Source organism: Seriola dumerili, unplaced genomic scaffold (genome assembly GCF_002260705.1).
Source record: "Seriola dumerili isolate Sdu_G_001 unplaced genomic scaffold, Sdu_1.0 BDQW01000807.1, whole genome shotgun sequence".
Taxonomy (NCBI): Eukaryota; Metazoa; Chordata; class Actinopteri; order Carangiformes; family Carangidae; genus Seriola; species Seriola dumerili.
Window position 1 is genome coordinate 879817 of NW_019175062.1, and position 20302 is coordinate 900118.

A 20302-nucleotide genomic window follows, 5' to 3' on the forward strand; every position below is an offset into this window, starting at 1 on the left:
AAAACGATGGACACCTCTCACCCTCAACAGTTTCCCTCTTGGCTAAGTCGCAGAAGGACAGGGAACACCGATGTATTTTCAAACTTGTGGAAACGGTGACTGAGGAAGGACACGTCACTGGTTGCGGCTTAATTTCCATGTCACATGACACATGCAGGAAAGTAAAATGTCCATTTTCAAGACAGTCACATGTTGCAACTGTCATTTCTGCTGAGTGCACAACAGTATTCTGTGAACACAGGGTACTGCATGTGAGTGCACTGACTCAAGTATCTGATCTGGTCATCAGCAGCAGCAAGTGAAGGTTCATTGTTTACTGGTAAAACTCACAGATCACAACTACCAACCGGGAACACACTGCCTGTGCTGCGTCTCTGCTGCTGCTGCTCTGTCTCTCTACATACAGTTTGCAGGTTACCGGAATGTCGGATTTCTCTTCATTACACATTCATTTTTGATTTGTTTTTGATAGAAAATGTCACTCAAATATCACTTACCCCACATGCAGCTGCTAGAAAATATATTTTCTCTCTCTTATTCTATTAAATTCCCTTTTTACACTAAAATTAGCACGTGTAAGTGGGGTTTTTAAACTCGGGTAAACCCTAAAAAAAAGAAGAAGACGATTGACTCCTTTCACACTGCCAGACAAGTTTGCCTGTCTGTTCAGACTGAGGACACACACACACACACACACAGAGAGATGCAGATTAGCTGCCGTGCCGCACGGGTGAAATGGATCCGTCTCACCCCTGGGTGGGTGCTCCTGTAAAGTGTCGGAAACCTCAGTGGAAGGTGTGGCCGGTGTTTCTGGTGTAACGGCGCCGTGCTGTGCAGGTGACAGGTGTGTTTACAGTGTTTCTGCTCTGAAAGACGTGAAGGGGCGAAAATTAGCGCGTTCACTCAGGTGTTGTGTTTACATCGCTGCTGATCAGAGCCGATAAACACCTGTGACTGCTGCATAGTCATCTGACCCAGGTGTGAATGCCAATTGTTCCCGTTCACACTGCAGACAAAAGCCTGATGTTAGCGAGTGTTAGCAGTTTTTTTTTTTTTGACCAGTGTAAAAGGAGCTTAAGTCACTTCAGTGCACCACCGTGTCTGTGCTCCCACCACCGGCAGGTGAGTGAGCAGAGCACAGGATCTTGACAGCAGTGACGGGGACCTGCACCCAGACTCCTGTCTGTAGCTCAGGGTTACGTATAAAACAACTTTGGTTAAGGTCAGAAAAAGATTGTGGTTTCAGTTAAATGTCAATAAACACATTGTGTCTCAAGTCATTGCAGACTTTTCCTGTATTAAACCCGACCACCATCTTTCTGTAACACTAACCAACTGCTATGAGAGTCTAAACAGAACCATAGATTTAATTATATAATAATAATTTAATAAGTTAGTAACACTGTTGTCACTACAGGTGGATTCTCTTCTGCAAGATCAGATATTTTGCTAAAATACGTTGTCAGTGAAAATGATCTGATACATTTTTGTGACTTGTCAGATATGTTAATTGACAACATTTCCTCGTTGTGTTAATAGATAATTAACTGTATTTAAGAGTAATTTCTAGGACACAGGGTTGAATAAACTGACAAATGAAGTTTGTGACCTTTCATGCATAAAGCTCTCAGTACTAACAGCTGTATGATGATTAATGATGATATAATCATTGAGTGTGTGAAATCCTAAATCCTATCTTTGTTCATGTAAGTGAACGATTTTGCTGAGAGTGAGATTTCCTCTCTGAATTTCTTGAAACATGAGGAAGGCACAGCAGCACTGCACTTAGATAATCAATCAATCAGTCAATCAATCAATCAGTCAGTTAATCAATCACCATAAAAATGTGATTTCTTGTTTCTCGAGGAAAAAAAACATTGTCATAATCATTTAAACATGGATGAATTATGAGACGACGGGCCCCTGGATGCAGACACGTAAAAGGCCCCCCTCTCCTCCTACACAGGAGCTCGAAGAGACACAAAATGAGCCCTGACACTGCAGCAAGGGTCATTTGTTGTGTGTGTGTGTGTGTCTCTTTGCAGTTGTTGTGTGTCTCTTCGTGGTCATTGTACATCTCTTTATACTCAATTTGTGTTTGTGTTGTGACTGTTTTGCATGTTAATATCATGAGAACAGTCACTTCAAACGGAGGCTCTGGCCTAGGGGCCCCATGACCCCCCTTTGTGCCTGGATCTTTCTACGCATTTAACTGATTCCCTCTGAAGGATTTGTTCAGAAACAATAAATGCAGGACAGTTTTTTTTTTCGACTGCTCTTTCACATTTTCCTACACTGACTTCATTTTGACTTCAAAACTCTTCACATAATCCTCTTGTCTCACGCAGCTCGGCACAACAGGTAATCTCACATCCTGAATGTGCTGATGCAATCAAGACCTGAACACATCTCAGGACCACAACACTGACATTTGTCTTCCAACGAAAAACATTGTTACTCAGAGCTGACAACAGGCAGAAATACAATATGAAGCACCATTGTCTTTGAGGCATCTCTTATTTCCTTCTTCCATTACAACAGAAAATTGTATTTCTTTATTGCTTTGATTGTAAAGTATAATTTTATTTTATTCTGGCTTTTTATTTTTGGCCTGTTATGCAAGGAGGAATTCCAACAAGTCGTCCAACTTAAATGACCATATTAGTTTCTTGCCCCAACCCTCAAATACGAGTGTACCAGTAGCAGGCATACAGGACCTTTGTTGGCATGGTAACTAATAAACACACAATCAAGGTTTTGGAACAGTCATAGATAGAAGAAAGATTTCCACCTCCATGAGAAGAATCCCTCTATGGGGCTGAAGAAGAGTAAGGTGGAAAGACGTTGGGCTTTAAACCAGACTGTGACTGGCCACATCATCCTGTACAATTACAAAATGGTCTGGAGGGGCCCCAGGCAAGGAGAAAAGGGGGCCCAATGGTCCCTAACATGTTGCAATGGCAACTATAAACCCCCTTAAACCTCCCATAAAGACACTATACAGTGCACTGCCCAAACCCCACCTAACTGTGATGTTGTGTGCTGTAGCTAAGGTCTACCCGTTGCCTGTATGTGAGGCGTTCAGGGAACATCTATAAATTGTAGTGTCTGCCAATAGTTTGCATGTGGAGGGGGCTTCAATGGGCTTCTTTGCCTGGAGCCCTGACAGTCTGCGATTGCCACTGGATTCACTAACCTGCCCCCTTTCCTTTTCTGGTATAAATCTTTCATTTTTTTATGTTGCAGTTTACAATTATTTATGCAATTTAATTTATTGTTTAGTTTTTTTTTGAGAAATGTGAGTTAGCAATTGTAAAAAAAAAAAGAAACACTTTTTTCATTGAGGCCAGACCTGCACCTGTGTCTGTGTGTTGTTATGTGTGTATGAGAGTCGGGGTGTGTCCTTCAGATCAGATCATTAAGAACTGGGGCAAATGAGAGTGCTCCTGCACTAAGGCTAATGAGTGGAATGAAAGCTAGCTTTAATTGTTGTCCACAATGGGCTGCGTTATTTCATTAGAACTAATTGCCCTGTCAGCCATGCCAGTGGTGAGGCAGACCCACACACACACACACACACACACACACACGTGTACTCGCCACACATATACAGCCCTGTTTAGCACAAATTCAATAGTCTTGATCAATGCCAATGAGCTGATGAACAAGAAACAAGGAGGTGATGTAGCAGTGTGAAGCACATGGTTTTTTGTCACACTCAGGTCAACGTCTATCAAGACCAGGGGAAAGAAATGTCAGTTAAAGTTATACAGGAAAGGTATAGTCATAGAATTTTTAGGTTATGACTATTTATGTTCACATTGTTCGTTTACAGCTGAACCAAAGAGAGAAAAACCTCCTCAGCTGCAAGTGACATGTTTATTGTAGTCATCATCCAACCCAGAGGTTTTTTACCAACAAAGACAAATATATTTGGTTTGTGATATGAGTCACAATTTTGGTGGGGATTTCTGAATTTGATTACATCTGGAGAATATGATTTGTAGGCCGAGGCATCTCTGTAGCGCCACAACGTGTCATTTGTAATAAGCACATTGTGACTCAATTTACCTTCATCAGAAATTGAAGCTCCTGCGATTTGGTTATTGCACCTGGCCGTATTTGGATTTTGATAATATTTAAATCAGTTGTTCAGCCCTAATTGCAAAGACATGAGGGTGTGACTGGTTGTTCTTGTAAACCAGTTAACATGAGTATCAACCAGGTTGCTGTTGTTGCAGCTCAGTTAATACATGTGTAGTCTGGAAAGTAACATGAGGACCTGGTCATGAGGTTTCTCAGTCTGTACTGAATCTGAAAACTCATCTGGTGTCATTCCATATGTTCTCCTTACCAACAAATCTCACAAAAACACCAAAACCAACAACGTGTTAGTCAGTCTCTAAACACTTCCTGGCGTCCCTCCTCCGTCTGTATCTCTCAGCCCCAGGTCCACTTGTTCCTACTGAAATTGTAAATCTTTAAGATCAGTTATATATATATATATATATATATATAATATTATATAAAATATCTCAGTAGTTTTTTTTAAACAGATGGACACTGTAGTTGTTGACAAACCTTACCCTAACAGGAGGAAACTGCATTTTTTGGGGACTATTTTCATGGGCGAATTAATCCACATTTAGTGATCAAAGGAGTATTTTTGGTTGCAGGATGGTGTGTGTGGGGTGTGAGCCAAAATAGTGTGTGTGTGTGTGTGTTCATGGTAGTGACGGAACATGTCACCCAGTGCAACAGTGTGACCCAGTATTGTGTTGTTAACAGTTTTTGGCAACTTGGCAACAAGATGTATCAAGGCGAGACACAACATGTATGTAGCACCAGTCAGTTTTTATGGGATGATCAAAAGAATATCACCAGTCGCTGTGTGTGTACAGGAGGTGTTTCAGAAGCTAAACACAAGTTCAATCAGAATCAAACCACCACCATCACCACCACCAGAGTGTTTCCTATACTTTGCACAGCCTCACCGCATTTTGAATATGATGTCATCATGATGGGGTCTAATCGATAAGAATAAGATAAGACCAATAATAAGACTCTCACATCTCTCACTTTTCCTTTCTTATTTTGCACATGGCAATAAATGTTTATTCGTTGACTCAGAATGAAGTCTGTCCTGATTGAAATGTTTTTCAGTAGTCAGTCTGTTTCTGATGTAACAGATGCGCTCCTATTGAATCAGTCCAGCTGTCTGCGCAGGCCGTGTGATGGCTCTGGGTTTTCTTTATGTGGCCGTAAATGCAACACATACGCCTGTTTCCCCCGCATCTTACACACATAGCTACAAAGATTGTGCTCCAAAAGAGAGGTGAGCTACTGTACTTGAACGCCTCCTGTGTAGATGCACACAGGGCACGGAGCCAGCAGTGATGCTGACTGTGGCCAGAACTCTTAACTTTCATCCAGAGAGGACAGTGGAACACTGATTCTCAGCAGCACTGAGAAGTTACTCTTGGTGGCTGAAAACCAATTGAACCCCTGCAACCCCCCCCCACCACCACTTCTGCTTTATTATTAACACTTCCATGATTATTATCATTTACTCCTACATTCTACTGTAATGAGATTCTTTCTGTGTTTACTTCAAATGACTTCAAATTATTTCTCTTTAATGTAATTACACCTAAAGGTCTTATTGGTAGCATTGGTACAGTGTGTGATTTCTATGTATCGTATCACTACACCAGAGATCCTGGTTGCATGTTTCCTCCAGTCTCTGCTGTTTTTCTGCATCCTCTGTCTTCCTTCATCCATCTCTATTGCAGTGTTTGGTCTCAGAGGGAAGTCGTCTCCATTAGTCCAAATTAATGTTATTTTGCAGGGAAGACAGAGAGGTGTGCATCAGCCTCAGTGAGTTTACAGAGGCAGCTCGGTTCTCTCACAGAGGACGGCTGCTGCTTCTGAAACTGAATCTTTGTTGAATAAAGAAGCAAATATAACACGTTTTGACTTTATGTGTTAGATAATAATAACATTAAGTAGCTGGTCATTTTCAAATGAATCAATAACAAAAACATTAATTTATAAAACAGATGTATGTGAGTGTTGGCCAGAACAGTATTTGGATATTCAACCTGGTCAGTTTGTGTCCAGGTCCAAGAATTTTTAATTTAGTTAGCACAGGTTTCAGTTTGTGAAATAGTGAAGAAATTTAATGTTGTGATTATTTCAATTGTTATTGTGACATATAAATATCGAACTGACGTGAGACTGTGTTGGGATGTTATTATTTACTTCATACAAATGATTGTTTTTTCAAAATGTTCATTTTGATTCTCGTTTATTTAGTCATGTTGAGTCATTGAGTCAACATTAAGCCGATCTTTGTTGTCATGGTTACAATAATGACATTGTGGTTAACTTTGTTGAATGGTCATGGATAAGGGAAACAACATAAACTGTTGGTTTCACATGGGAATCAGACAGCGCTCTCCTGTCTGTTCCTGTGTAATGTTGACTCTCCTCCTGACGTGGACTCTGTCTCTCTTTCTACTACGTCACCGCACTTTTCCCTTTGCTCCTGTCATCATTACTACGACCACTAGGTCTCGCCTAGCAACAAAATGTTACTATGGGTGATAATAAACTGCTGCATAGATGACCTATGGACTTGCTTTTATCACAGCTACTAAAAAATTAAGTGCAGCATAAAAATATATGTAAACTTGAGTCAGGTACATGTGCTTAGTAACTTGTCACCACCCAAATAAAAGGAAAAATTGAGTTGTAGTTGTAGAAATTACACTCTAACTGTGATGATTGTTTGCATATTTGATGAAACTCCCGTGGTTATGGGTCTGAGATTCTAATATCTCAAAATCGATGACATCTCCCAGAATTACCGCGCTCACCTGCAGTGCCTCGCCTTAATGGTAAACAGAGCAATAACTTCTATCACTGTCCCTCTCTATTCTAAACACTCTAATTGTCTTAATCAACACAAAAACACTGGCACCACTGGGGGCACACAACAATGGCAGAGCACAGGTTTTCTAACTACCCACTCAGTGCAGAGCGGCTCCATCGCTGCGCTGATATGTTGGTGTAAATTAGCAGGTTTTCAGATTATAATTACACCTTGCCTCCTCGGAGGCAGAGCTGGTTAGAGTGGAGCCTTATGGAATAATTGGGGAGGCAAATGAGAGTGTAGCCATGAACAGGAGACATTAAAAAGAATTCCCTTGCTGGGAACACTGGGCTACCTGGAATGCTGGAAGCTTCTAGAAGAGGTGATTAGGCAGGAGTAGGTGTCATTAAAACTCCATTAGCACAAAACCCAACCCCTGGTGCTCACCTCACATACACACACACACACACACACACACACACACACACACACACACACTGCTGTAGACCATGAGTGTTTGTGTGCGTGTGTATGTGTGTGTGTGTGTGTGAGCCCATGTATGTGTGTGTGAGTGTCTAATGACTCACTCAGCTGGACCCCTACCACTGGGAATGTGACCGTAAGGACCCTGTTGCGGCAGACTCACTAAGTGCCTGCTTATTAATTAAACACAGCTGAGGCTCCGGGGACGGCAGCAGTCCTGCATATCATCTTATGAAGTTTCACTCTGCGTGGGGCTAAACGAGCGGGGTCCTTCTGCAAGTCGCAAGCCCAGCACTGGCAGACATTTTGGTTTGGATCCACTGGCAGACATTTTGGTTCCATGCGTCAGAGATAATTACGAAGAATTTATGAAAGGCCAAAACAAACCCCACAAAAACTGACATGTGGTCAGACTGGGACTGCTTCCCTGCTGTTTGAGCGACGTATAAGAATCCAAATCACCCTGGATATGTGTGTGTGTGTGTGTGTGTGTCTAAATGAGCAGTGTGAGTTTTCAGGCCCAGGGAATTATTTGAGGTGCAGAACTAGATTACAGATTTCAGCCACATCTTGCGAATGAGAGAATTGAATCAGTGAAGTGGTGCTGTGAATGCCAATTATCATTCTACCATTAAAACCCTCTTCCCCGGCCTAGTAATTTCCTTCCAAATGTGTTTTTCTAATTATGAATTAAACTCAAATAAGCTTGGGTAATGAACCCAGTTTTATTCCTTTCCGAGGCCGTACTTTGTCTGCCTGGTGTGTCTCTGCTGCTGCAGCCGTACCCGCAATCTGGCTTTAATTCTGTGTCCTGAGCTGGATTTCCAGAGGTGTTTGAGGGAGTATTACTGTGTATTATTGTGTAATTCACAGAGACAGACCTCCAGCTTGTGGCTGCATCACCTTTGATTGAACTTCTTTATATGGCTTTGTTTAACGCACTCGTATTGCTTTTCTATTACAGCTTTTGCTGAAATGACACAGAATTCCATTTGCTGTAATGCCCCAGCTATTGCCTTTGTTTGCATTGTGGTGGTAGTCTAGCAGAACCGTACTGGGAGATTGAGCCAGTTGCTCACAAGTCCCATTTTAAGTGAATGGAGGAGAATGCCACTGGAGCCCATTGTGGCGAAGGCAGAGCCCAGATGGAATCTCGACTGCAGTGCTCCTGCCCTGCCCACAGCCATTAATCCTTAAAGGTGGACCATTAACAGGGAGAAAAGAGAAGGTGGTGTGTGTGTGTGTGTGTGTGTGTGAGAGAATGTATGCTGCATATGCCTGTGTGTGCGTGTGTGTGAGGGTCCTGACAGCTTGTTACATCCTCTGCTAGCAGAGAGCCACCAAACACAGATCAAAACTGCTCAACTGCTGTTGAAGTGATACAAAAGTGAGGAACATGGTGGGAATGGAGCTCGGCCTTACATGTTTCCTCTGTTTCACATGGGACCTGTTTAAGATGGCAGACAGTAGTCAAGTCAAGTGAATTTTTATTTATATAACTGTATCAGAAGTTATATCAGCGCACCATACAGAGTTGGACTCGACCATACTTTTTATAACATTAATTACAGAGATTCAAAGATTCCCACTGTGAGCAAGTAATCTCAGTAAAGGCTCAGGGTGGGCTGCTGCCACCGGGGTAGAGGTTAGGGGTTAGGGTACAACTGTTTTTGTAGCAGATAAAGTTAAAATCAAGTGACCATTCATTATCAATTATCAAAATGAACAATATATTGCTTTGAAACCGAAGATTCACAACACTGTTAGCAGTGAATTGGAATCTCTTCTCAGAGGACACAGAAATACGAACCAACCATCTGTAGAACAGCTCACATTGCGATCGTTTGCATACTAATTACGTAGATTAACATCTTCTCGCCCCGGGAAGTCACTGGTGAAAGTAAATGGACTGCACTCGTATAGCGTTTTTCTAGTCGTATCGACCACATTCACCCATTCACTCACACACACAGCGCTTTTCTACCACACGCACACTCGCACCTCGATGTGTCATCAGGGGCAAGTCAGGTTTCAGTATCTTGCCCTCCTGAGCCACAGCTGCCCGCATTACATTCAGAACTTGTCTTTTCCTGCGACTGATCGTTTTTAGTGTTTTACAAAAAAAAAAAAAAAAAAAAAAACTTCAGTAGAAAGAGGAAATGGTGAAAGAAATGTTTTACATCAGTCATAACTGAAGAGGTCCGTGCTGCCAGCTGACTTCCATAAGATTAGTTTAAACTATACATATATTTAGACCTCGACTTAATACTGAAGTCAACTTTCTCAAGTTTCTCATTTTGTGTTTTCAAGTGCAGGTGATAGATCTTCACAGGAGCAAGGGGCAGGTGGAGTAACTTTAAAGGAAATCTTTGATTTATGGAGTGCTGCAGGGATGAGTTCCAACCAGGAAGTTAGCTTCATATCTGGTTCCCTCCACAAAAAGCCAATGGAATTTTTCCATTGTCTTTTGGATTATTACAGAAAATAAACAACAGTTTATGATCCTGACAGGTTTAGTTCAGCAGGATCATCTTCACTAATGAACAGCACTTTATGATGTTTGAAGCATAAATACAATCAGCAGAAGTGAAAAGCTAATGCTAGGCTATAAACCAACCACACCACGGTCACATGACTTCAGCATCACCACCACTAAACTTCAACTCTTAGTTTGATTCAGCTCTGACCTCTTCTAAAAGCCTTTCCTCTGACAGAGTTAGTGACAGTTTGTACGAGCGTGTGTATAAACACAACGAGGCTGTAAAGGTGGACTGGTGAGTAGATCAGTTTTCATGTTCTGCGTGATAACGTTTAACGTCCACGACAACCTCTGTAGCAACCAGCCTTTTTTAAGACATACAAGCTTAAAGAAATCATGACTGGGGAGACTTTGGGACGAGGGAACAGGAAGTGCTAAAATGCTGCTAATTTCCAGGTTGTAGGACTCATTCCTGCAGCATTTATTACAACCTGGGTTTTACTTTCAGTATTCAGCAGTATTGTCCACATTAAGTTAGCTGCTGAGGTATGAGAACACAATGACGAAGGAAAAAAAAACATTTTTATAACCTCATCTGAGTCTGAATCTCATTCACACTCTTACATGATTTTCTAAACTGTTCTTGTTTTTACTGAGTATGAGAGATGGTAATTAAGTAATGAGTTTATTACACTGATTACGTGAGTGTATTTAATATCTCTGTGTCATAACCCTATTAAGGTGCAGCTGCCTTCACGTTGATGTCTTAACATTCAGCTCAGACTTGTATCAAAGACTGCCATCTTTACTTTTACTATATCTATCTATCTATCTATCTATCTATCTATCTATCTATCTATCTATCTATCTATCTATCTATATCTATGTTACACAATGCATGTCTGAAAGGGTCTTTAGCAATTGAATGTTGCTAAAAAGACAGGAATGATGGTCAAAACTAAGCTGTCATAAGTATATGCCATAGTATCCTTAAAGGTTCATATTATAAAGGATCACTCAGTAAAGCCAATCAGAGGAGAGGCTCAGAGCCTCCTCTCTTCTGATTGGTTCATCGACCTGTTGTGACTAGAGCTTCAGAAAGAAGCCTGAGAGAGGAGATGTACACTTCAAATAAAACACAGAAGAAGAGGAAAATATCGAGCTTTAAGCTTGAATTGTGTACTTTGTTATAGATCTGTGAATATCACCTATCCTTTTTATTTTATTTTTATTTCTCAACAAAGCTTTCTTCAAAAAGAAAAGTTGCCGTGACAGAGAAAAGTTTCCTGGCTCCAGTTCTCCTGAGGCTCCAGTGACTTGGATCCTCAGTCTTTGTGATCCTGCTCTTAACGGGGCTGGATGACCTCTGAGCAGAGCTGATTGTAGTGAGAGCTACCAGATTGGCTGTCTCTTCTAATCCCCCTCTCCTGCCTCTCTGTCCTGCTGCTGCTGCTTTTTTTTTTTTTTTTTCTCCCAACTTCTACTTGGCGACCTGATGATGTCACTGGTTAATTGTGGTGCAGTGTTTAGAGTCTTGGAGACCTCCCCAGGTGACTAGAGACTGTTGGGAGAAAGTTTTCAAGAATAAAACTGTACATAAATCCAAACACAAACACAAACACAAACACACACACACACACACACACACACCCACACACACACACACACACACACACACACACACACGCACCTACTTCCCACCAATAACTGCAGCTGTCACCCTATATACACCTAATGAGGATAAACGCCTTTTTAACCTTGACCCTGAGGAATCCCATTAATTGTGTCTCCACCGGCCTCTCCATCCCCTCCTCTTCTCCCCACATCAGGAGCTCTGAGGCTGGGGAAGGCAAAGGGTTGGCTCCCCTCCTCCTGGAGCAGGAGCAGATGTTCCACTCGATTAGACGAACTGGGACATGGGCGGTGGTGTGAGGGGAGTAAATCTCCAGCCTTCTATTATATTAAATGTTAGTGCTGGATCTGTGTTTGTAAATCTATACCCAGTAATGTGTCTGTGCGCGTGTGTGTATATGTGTGTGTGTGTGTGTGTGTGTGTGTGTGTGTGTGTGTGTGTGTGTGTGTGTGTGTGTGTGTGTGTGTGGGTAGTTCATCATCGGTAAACACTTGAGAAGCGTTGTCTCCCGCTGACACACACACACACACACACACACACACACACCCAGAGAGAGAACTCGATTTCCATCATGTGTGTATTTGGAGCCGTGTTCAGGAACAGGCTGTCAGTGTTTCTCCCACTAGCACGAACCCTACTACATCGCCCGTAAACATTCCAAACCGTTGCCGTAGAAATGGAAATCAAAGATCTCTAAGCAACATTTACTCTAACAACGGCTACTTCACTTCTTCAGGAAACGGGGGTCGCTCTGAACATTGCTACGAATGTCTCTTAAAATGACCTGAGAGCTCTTGATATTTGCTTTAGAGACAATTTAAAATCAGATGAGGAGTTTGTATAAATCTGTTTGTTACTTCAGCACCACGGACAGCGTCATGGTTTCATCAATACAGCACAGTGAGGAGGAGGGCTGCAGAGAGAGGATGGAGGTTAACTATCAATTCAACAGTTTGTGCTGACATGTCTATGAATAAACTGGAAAAATAAATCAAATTAGCAGATCTATTTAACAAATATACTCATAATCCATAAAACTAATAACATTAAAACTTGAATATAAACGAAATGACAGAGTCAAATATGACAAAAATGTATAATTACCCACTAACTCTTTAACGTATCACAGGGTATCACACGGCAAACTAGTCTTCCTCCTATAGCAGACAGCTGGGCCGCAACAGTAGGAAGTGTCGACATTGAATCTACTCTGTAACTGTCTCTTCAACCGTCGCTGCTTAAAGTCCTTAATAGTGGTGTAAGAGGAGGTCAAATCAGAAAACAAATTGTTCTTATTATGTCATGCTTAACTGCACTGACTTGACCGACTGTACTTTCTATTCTAACACACACAGCTGTAGCTTGAGACGGGCGACAGCGCCAACCACTGCTCCACCGTGACACATTTCTGAGACAGATATTTTGAAATCCTAGTCTCTATGTTAAGATCTTATGTAAATCAAGTAATTGCTGCATTATACATTTCCTGCATTATACTTACATACATGTGCATTTAATGTTTTCCTTTGCACAGGTGAAGAGAACTGAAGCGTGGTGATCTACTTCTCCAACTCCCTATGGTTCACTTAAAGATTAAGGTTAGAGGGCATCCAGAGGTAAAGGTGTGAATAATTTAAAGCAAAGTACGTCCTGTTGAAATGTTCTGTTTAAAGTGAGAGTGATGTGCACCGCTCAGTGTTGCTCTGCCACTGCTGCTGCTGCATTTCTGCTTTGCAAACACTGCTATAAACATCGCTTCTAATGCTTCTGAAAATGCTGCTGTTGTTCATAATAGCATCTCACAAGCCTCACCTCTGAAATACCCCTGGTGGGGGTGGGGGATGGGGGGCTAAGTATTCCTTCAAGTCACTACTTTGTGATGAGCTTGATGTTTGCTTATGGAAAGTGATAAGTTCAACGCCGAGACAGCAAACACAGACTCTGTAATGGATGCTCTAGAAATCACCAACAATGAAACAATTCCACGAGATGGCTGATTTAAATATAAGGAGCTGTGAGCAGAGAGGACGTTCTTAATGGGAAAGCCGCAGGTGCCTCGTAATTTTACCTCCAATGGTTCGTCAGTCACTGCTCTGTGTTCTGGCTCTATCACAGCTTCTGATGACCAGCTGTCATCGTAGCCAAGGGCTGTTTTCGGTCTACTTTCTGCAGTTTGATTTTGCAGGAGCAGTGGATTCACTCTTAGGTGTCAAGTCCACGTGCATATACAGATACCTACTGTATATTTATTGGAAAATTGCCATAGAATTAATATTCAATTATGTATTTAATCTGTTGAGGACTTTTCATACTTCCTTGCATGAGGGATAACACTAGATAAATAAAAGACGATAGGGGCTTTATTTTTTTGCTGACGCATGGGTCCTGCAGCGCACTGAGGTTATTTCCTCGACTGCGTCAGGTTGGTATTTTGGTAACTGCTGTGCGCCACAGTGGGAAAAGGTCCCTTTATTTAGTGCAATCACCTCCATATAAACCTCCCTAAAATCACACAAGCCCTTTTGTTCATGCGTCGCTCTTCTTTCTACTTTTATTTGACCTTTTTTTTAACCGGCTGACCTTTGATAATGCAGACCAAAAAGCTGTACTGTGGCATTAATGCTAGTCAGACTGAAAAAAAGATTAACATGTGGCTCTTACAGCTCTGTAACCCCTGACAGTCTGTGGGTAGTCTGTCTCCTTTACAGCCGTCTGAAGAAAGCAGGTATGTCTCCCATCTGCAGTCTCTAACAGGAGTGATGTTGTTGCACTGTCAATCCACTATTATGATCACAATGATCTTTTTCTTTACTGCAAAGGACAAGATGGCGGCGTGCACAGATGCAGCAGCTTCACTCTCCTCTGAACTGAATAACGTGCTGTATCGGGGACACACACTGAATTTTGTTCCAAAGCTGTGCAACGACAGTAAAGGCATTCAAACTCTGAAGTACGTGCAGCAGATCTGCTGGTTTAATGTTGTGCCACAAATCTTGTGCCAACAAATGTTGTGCCAAGACTTGTTTTTTTATTGATTATTCTATAGTTTCTACTGTAAACCATGTGTTGGATACAGACACATTAGTCTAATTAAAAATCCTACATCAATTAAAACTTCTCTTTCCACTAATAACTCCCTCAGGATGGTCAGTTTCTTGCTCTATTTAGGACCTTACAAAACAGACAGACATGCTGCTGCAATCACCACCATCATGTGATAGAGAGTCTAGTTTTTCTAAAAACCAAAGAGTGCTACTTTAGAAATTAAAATTTTTTGTGGATCACGCTGTTTTCTAAATGTGATGATGAGCCAGGCAAATATGAGTTTTTCCATGTAAAACAGACAAATCCAGGCTGCTTGATACATTAAAACTAATGACTAACTGAAATAAAGAAAAAAAACATGAAAAATCTGGTCTACATTTTTAATTCTACTCTGACTGTACAATGTTATTTAATGTCAGATGATTCTGGATCATTGTATGACAGATAGAACAGTGCACTATTAACAAGGAAAACATAACGATCACAAGATCTTCAAGCTGTCCAAAGTGAATTCAAATTAAAAGACTAATTTCCTCCTCTTGACAGTGCATTTCAGCTGTTCTCTACCTCCCAGACATAAAGTTTCCTCTGAAAAACACCTCGCCACAGCATTCTCACACTGTCAGTGCATCATGACAGGGAGAGCTTTGTGTTTAAAGGGGATGAAAGAATTGAATGTGATTGGCTATGACTGTCACAACCTCTAACACGCCGATCTCTAATGTATCGTAATGTATTATTTCTGATCCCATGTACCAAAGCTGTGCCTGGCCACGAAAACATACAAGTGTACTTGGTGCACTGAGCGGGGACCATTTTAGAGAGCCCTTCCTGGTTCATGAAAACAGATCCCTATGTGATTTAAATGTTAAGACACTTACATGCTTTTACGTGATTTAAGCATAAAGTATTCCTTTAAGCTTGAGCACAGACAAATCCAAACACACACACACACACACATACTAGCTTGACAAGTTGAGCTACTGCATTGAAAAGTATCATCTGGAATAACAGAGGTGGATCATTTAAAACATGATATAATACTTACAGTCTACATTAAAACCAGGCTACAAAATTCTATATTAAAAACATGAGAGGTGAAGAGTTATCTCTGCTCATAATTATATTGTAATAATCATATTAAATACAGTATATACACAATCTCGTTTTGGCTGAATTTGCTTCTATGCTCTTGAAAAGTAGACTAGAGCAAGAGTACTGTACAGATCCAACTGGATATAAATGCATTCCCCGTAGTGTATGGTGCCTGAGTGCAGTAAGGTTGTGTGTGTGTGTGTGTGTGTTCATGTGTGTTCGTGTGTGTGCAGTTGTCGTCTCACCCCGAACATTTGCCGGAGGTCAGGATCTCGGAAGCGGAAGGGGATGTTGGAGACGTGTAACCTCTTGGGCTGCTGCTTCCCGGACGAGTCGTTGGGCTGCAGGTGGAGCTGCTGGGAGCCCTCTGTCTGTACAGCCTCCTCGGCCTGCTGCAGGGAAACACACAGCACGTCACAGGTTAGCTCCTTTTGTGAGAGGTGAGGTTGTTCAGTTTGAAAACTAGAACGGGATGGGGCGACATATCAGTAGAGAATCAGAATACTGACAGAGCAACATGGTAAAATTGGGCAGGGGGGGGGGGCCATCAAAGAGAGCTGTATCTGCATGCTCCTGTGTGGGTTTAAATTGTCAAATCAGGGTTTATTTTATGACTGATCTCCCCTCTCTCTGCTCCAGAGGCATCAATATGTGACCTGGGAGATTAAGAAAGTTGTCTGAGAGGAATAAAAAAAAAAAAAAAACATTTAACAACATGAGAAATGTCTACAGCAAAGCCAATATTAGAATGGGCCTTGTGGAGGAGGAGAGGAGTGAAGCACAGTGGAGGGAAGTGATGTGTGGCCTGGCTAAGCTCACTCAGGACACATAGACCACCTATTGGTATATAGTACGTTCATACTGAAAATGTCAACACCTCATGATTTATGTTCAGTCTCAACATTCAGGGTGTACTGGTGTGGAGGTCAGGGGAGGTCCAGTTTAATATAAAACCACACTATTTCCCAAAATTTAATCAAGTATTTCATTTGTCAAACCACAACCATACACGTGAGTCATGTATTAAATGTCCCATGTTGTGAAATGGTAGATGCCCATGTGTTGTGTGATTATAAAACAGGTCTAGGTTCTGTATTAATACTCAAGTATCAAAGCCTCAGTCCACAGAGAAATGCACACAGCCTGTATTCAGAAACTGAGCCTTAAAACCAGCCGTCAGGACTTCTGGAACTTTGTGACGTCACAACAAAGCAGATACCACCCTCAGCCACACCCACCTGGACCCACCATCCAAACTTGCAGGATTTGGTTTCTCTGAGTGTTTACCTGTAATCTGCTATATTTTTATTGGATCACTCAGAAAACAGTCAGCCAATCAGAAGAGAATCTCAGAGCCTCCTCTCTTCTGATTGGCTCACCAACCTGTTGTCACTAGAGCTCCAGAGAGACGCCTGAGAGAGGAGATGTAAAACTATATCAAGAAGAAGACGGCTGGTAAAGACATTATGGCAACTAATGAAGAAATTTCGGAATTATTTCATTTCTCATTATGTTCTGAATTTAAAGATGTAGAATAATAGATCTATATATCCATCTAACTACCTGCCTGTATAGAAGAGTATTGTGATTGGGAATTGGGTGAGATGGAAAGTGAAATCAACAGACAGACTGGTGCCATGTCAGCAGTAACATAGACGCCTCACTGACTGTCTTTACATTCAACAGTCAATCAACATTTCAAACCTTTCCTAGGGTCGTGCACTTTTGGATATTGACACAAACAATGAGATTGCAGACTCAAGTAGCTAAAGAGTGAGGAGCTCAGAGTGGAACTGCTGCTCTAGCAAGGAGCCAGGTGAGGTGGTTTGGACATGTGGTTAGGACGCTTCCCTGTGTTCTGGGCATGTTCGACTGGAAGGAGACTCCAGCCGACCTGAAATGAGTTGCTACTATCAGAATCAGAACCATCAGGGCAAACAAAAGTCAATTGGTTTTGGTTGGTTTCAGCCCAACAATTTATGTTGCACATTAGGAAAACGAAAGGTTCCTGGCTTCACTGCTTACTGGGATGTTCTCTATAAATTCATGTCTGGTAGGTTTATTACAGCTCTTGCCCAACTCTACTTTGCAGATACAATAACTTGCTTTTATTCTGTTCTGCTTCCCTCAGGCTGGGGAAGGAAGTGGCATAATTTAGGCTGGCTCTGTATTGACTTGTCCTCTTAACTTGAAGAAGTCAGAGGAGCTGCAGTCAAAACCCAGTTAACTTATGGCATTTACCATCTAAAAACTTTTTCATGAGAAGCTCATGTATAAATGCAGTACATATGGCAGAACACAGCCTTGGGTGACGCAGGTACTGAGTGTTGAAACCAGTGGTTTAACTCTATGTGGAGGCTGGCAGGGGAAAAGCTTATTGGATCTGTAAGCAGCAAAACAGCAACCTGGCTGTGATCCGGCAGTTTACTTAGGAACTGTGAGACTGTTTCGTATTCTGTCACAATGAAGAAAATCAGCTGGTTAAAGAAGCAACTCTGACTGTTGGTAGCAGCCAGGAAACAAAGAGTGTCTCTAGACTCAAGTGGAATTTAATGAATCCTTCTCCGGTAAAAATAATCATAGGTTGTTTCAGGCGTCTGAACAAAAGACTAATGCGGCCGTTTTTCTTACGAAGACAGATTCCTAATTTTATGGTTTTTGATAAAACCAGACGGTGTTTGTGTTGATGTATGAAATATACTCCTCAGTTGGACCAATAGTTACATTTTTAATGAATCATCTTTGCCACTTAATACTTGAATATTAAACTGTGTGAGCTTCTGTTTGTGTGACTGCAGGAAAAAAACCCAAAACAAACAACTGAGAAAGACAAAGATATGGATCTTCCCATAAATGCCTTGGGCTACATCCCAATTCCCTCAATTGCATCCACTTTTCCTTCACATGCGTCTTTGTCCCTCCCACTGAAGATACGAGAGGAGAGGCGGGAAAAGATGCAAGGAGAGAAAAACTGAGGAAACATATTTTCAGAGGAATGAGAGATCCTTTCCATCATCTGAGTTGTTTTCTGATGACGATGGCACAGCTGGATCACAACTGGATCACCTGTCAGTGTGCAGGTGTTAACAGCTCTGTAGCAACCATTGATAATTGCCCATAAATGCACTGTACAAATAATAATAAGGGTGCACAGTTTCCAGCACAGCTGTTTGTTTGTTTGTTTTTTGTTTTCCTTTTACAATAAACCATATCTTTGACTTTTTACCATAAAAAAGATCATTTCTAACTAGTCACCTTCAACCTTTAGCTTCTGAAAGCCTGGCACCTGAAGTAACTCCTCTCCCTTCTAATCTAATGTGGTCAGTGGAATTTTTTCCAGACTGATTTATATTCCCATGCGTATGTTGTGTGGCTTTGTGCGTTTGTGTGTATTTACATCATAAAGCCCTTTGATAACAAATGTTTCATAAGTAAAAAATACAGCTATTATTGGCATTACATTGTCATGATTCCATTATAATGTAAAGACTGTGAAATAATCCTGTTCAAAGTAGCCGATGCATCACAAATCCCCACATAGATGAAGTTTCCTCTGTTGATCCCTGTTCCTCAGCCGGTGTGTGTGTGTGTGTGTGTGTGTGTGTGTGTGTGTGTGTGTGTGTGTGTGTGTGTGTGTGTGTCTGTGCGTGTGTCTGTGTGTGTGAGTGTGTTAGCACGAGAAGCTGGCTGTAGTCTTTCATTAAGTTTAGCATGGTATCAAATGGAACAGCTTTAATGCTGTAAGCCGTCTACTGCCACAGTCTAACAGTCTGAAGAGCCAACATCAGCCTCTGCTCTTCTCCCTCTCTCTCTCTCTCTCTCTCTTTCTCTGTGGTTGCCATGCCTCCACCATCCATGGTGTGTGAGCAGCCAGGCAGGAAGAGGAAATAATTACATGAACAATATCATACACAAGCAGGCCGAGCTTCCTCCCTGTCACCAGGAAACCAGTACAAAGCTGTGTAGTCTGCATGTGTGTGTGTGTGTGTGTGTGTGTGCATGTGTGTTTGAGGAGGGAAGCTATACACAACTAATCTATGCAACCAAGCCTCCTTTACACACACACACACACACACACACACACACACAAAGCACACACAAAGCACACAAGCAGCCAAAACCGCTCCAAACTGCCCTAAACACCTCCACCTGATTAAATAGCCAGTTAGATCTCCGACATGTTTGAGGGAGTGTGTGCACGGATGTGTGTGTGTTACTTACTGAGCTCAGCAGTGCGACTGCAGCCCACCTCCTCAGGCTTATAATGGAAGCTATCACATCTAAGCGCTGCCAGATAGGTAGATTAAAACACAGCTAGACGGCTCCCGAGCCTTCTCTCCTCAGGAATTAGACCAAGACACACACTCACACACGCACACACACACATGCAGGCACACAAGCATATGCAAGGAAACATAACCACGTTACCCTATTGATTTAGTATGACACATCCATGAAGTTGGGGGACTCACAAGAGACAAATAAGAAAGGTGAAAATGGAAGAAGCAGAAGCTGAAATATCCTCACTTAGTGTGGGTCAAGCTGGATGGCGACCCCTGTGTTCAAACAACATCCACTAGAGAGAGGTCAAAGGTCAACAACCGCAAGCTAAAGAAAGATCAAGCAGGGCATTGACTTCTGACAACAGAAAAAATCCTTATACACACACAGGGGTGACCATCTCCTCCCAATA

At 41.8% G+C, this 20302-nt stretch overlaps 1 protein-coding gene across 1 annotated transcript in view; it reads right to left on the reverse strand.

Annotated features, from left to right (window-relative positions):
* The window catches only part of LOC111237065 (RNA binding protein fox-1 homolog 3-like), a 530950-nt gene that overhangs the window by 37487 nt on the left and 473161 nt on the right, over positions 1–20302 (reverse strand). Inside the window, exon 6 of the mRNA XM_022766019.1 lies at positions 15855–16001. Within this exon, the coding sequence (XP_022621740.1) occupies positions 15855–16001 (147 nt within the window). The remainder of the gene's footprint in view (positions 1–15854; positions 16002–20302) is intronic.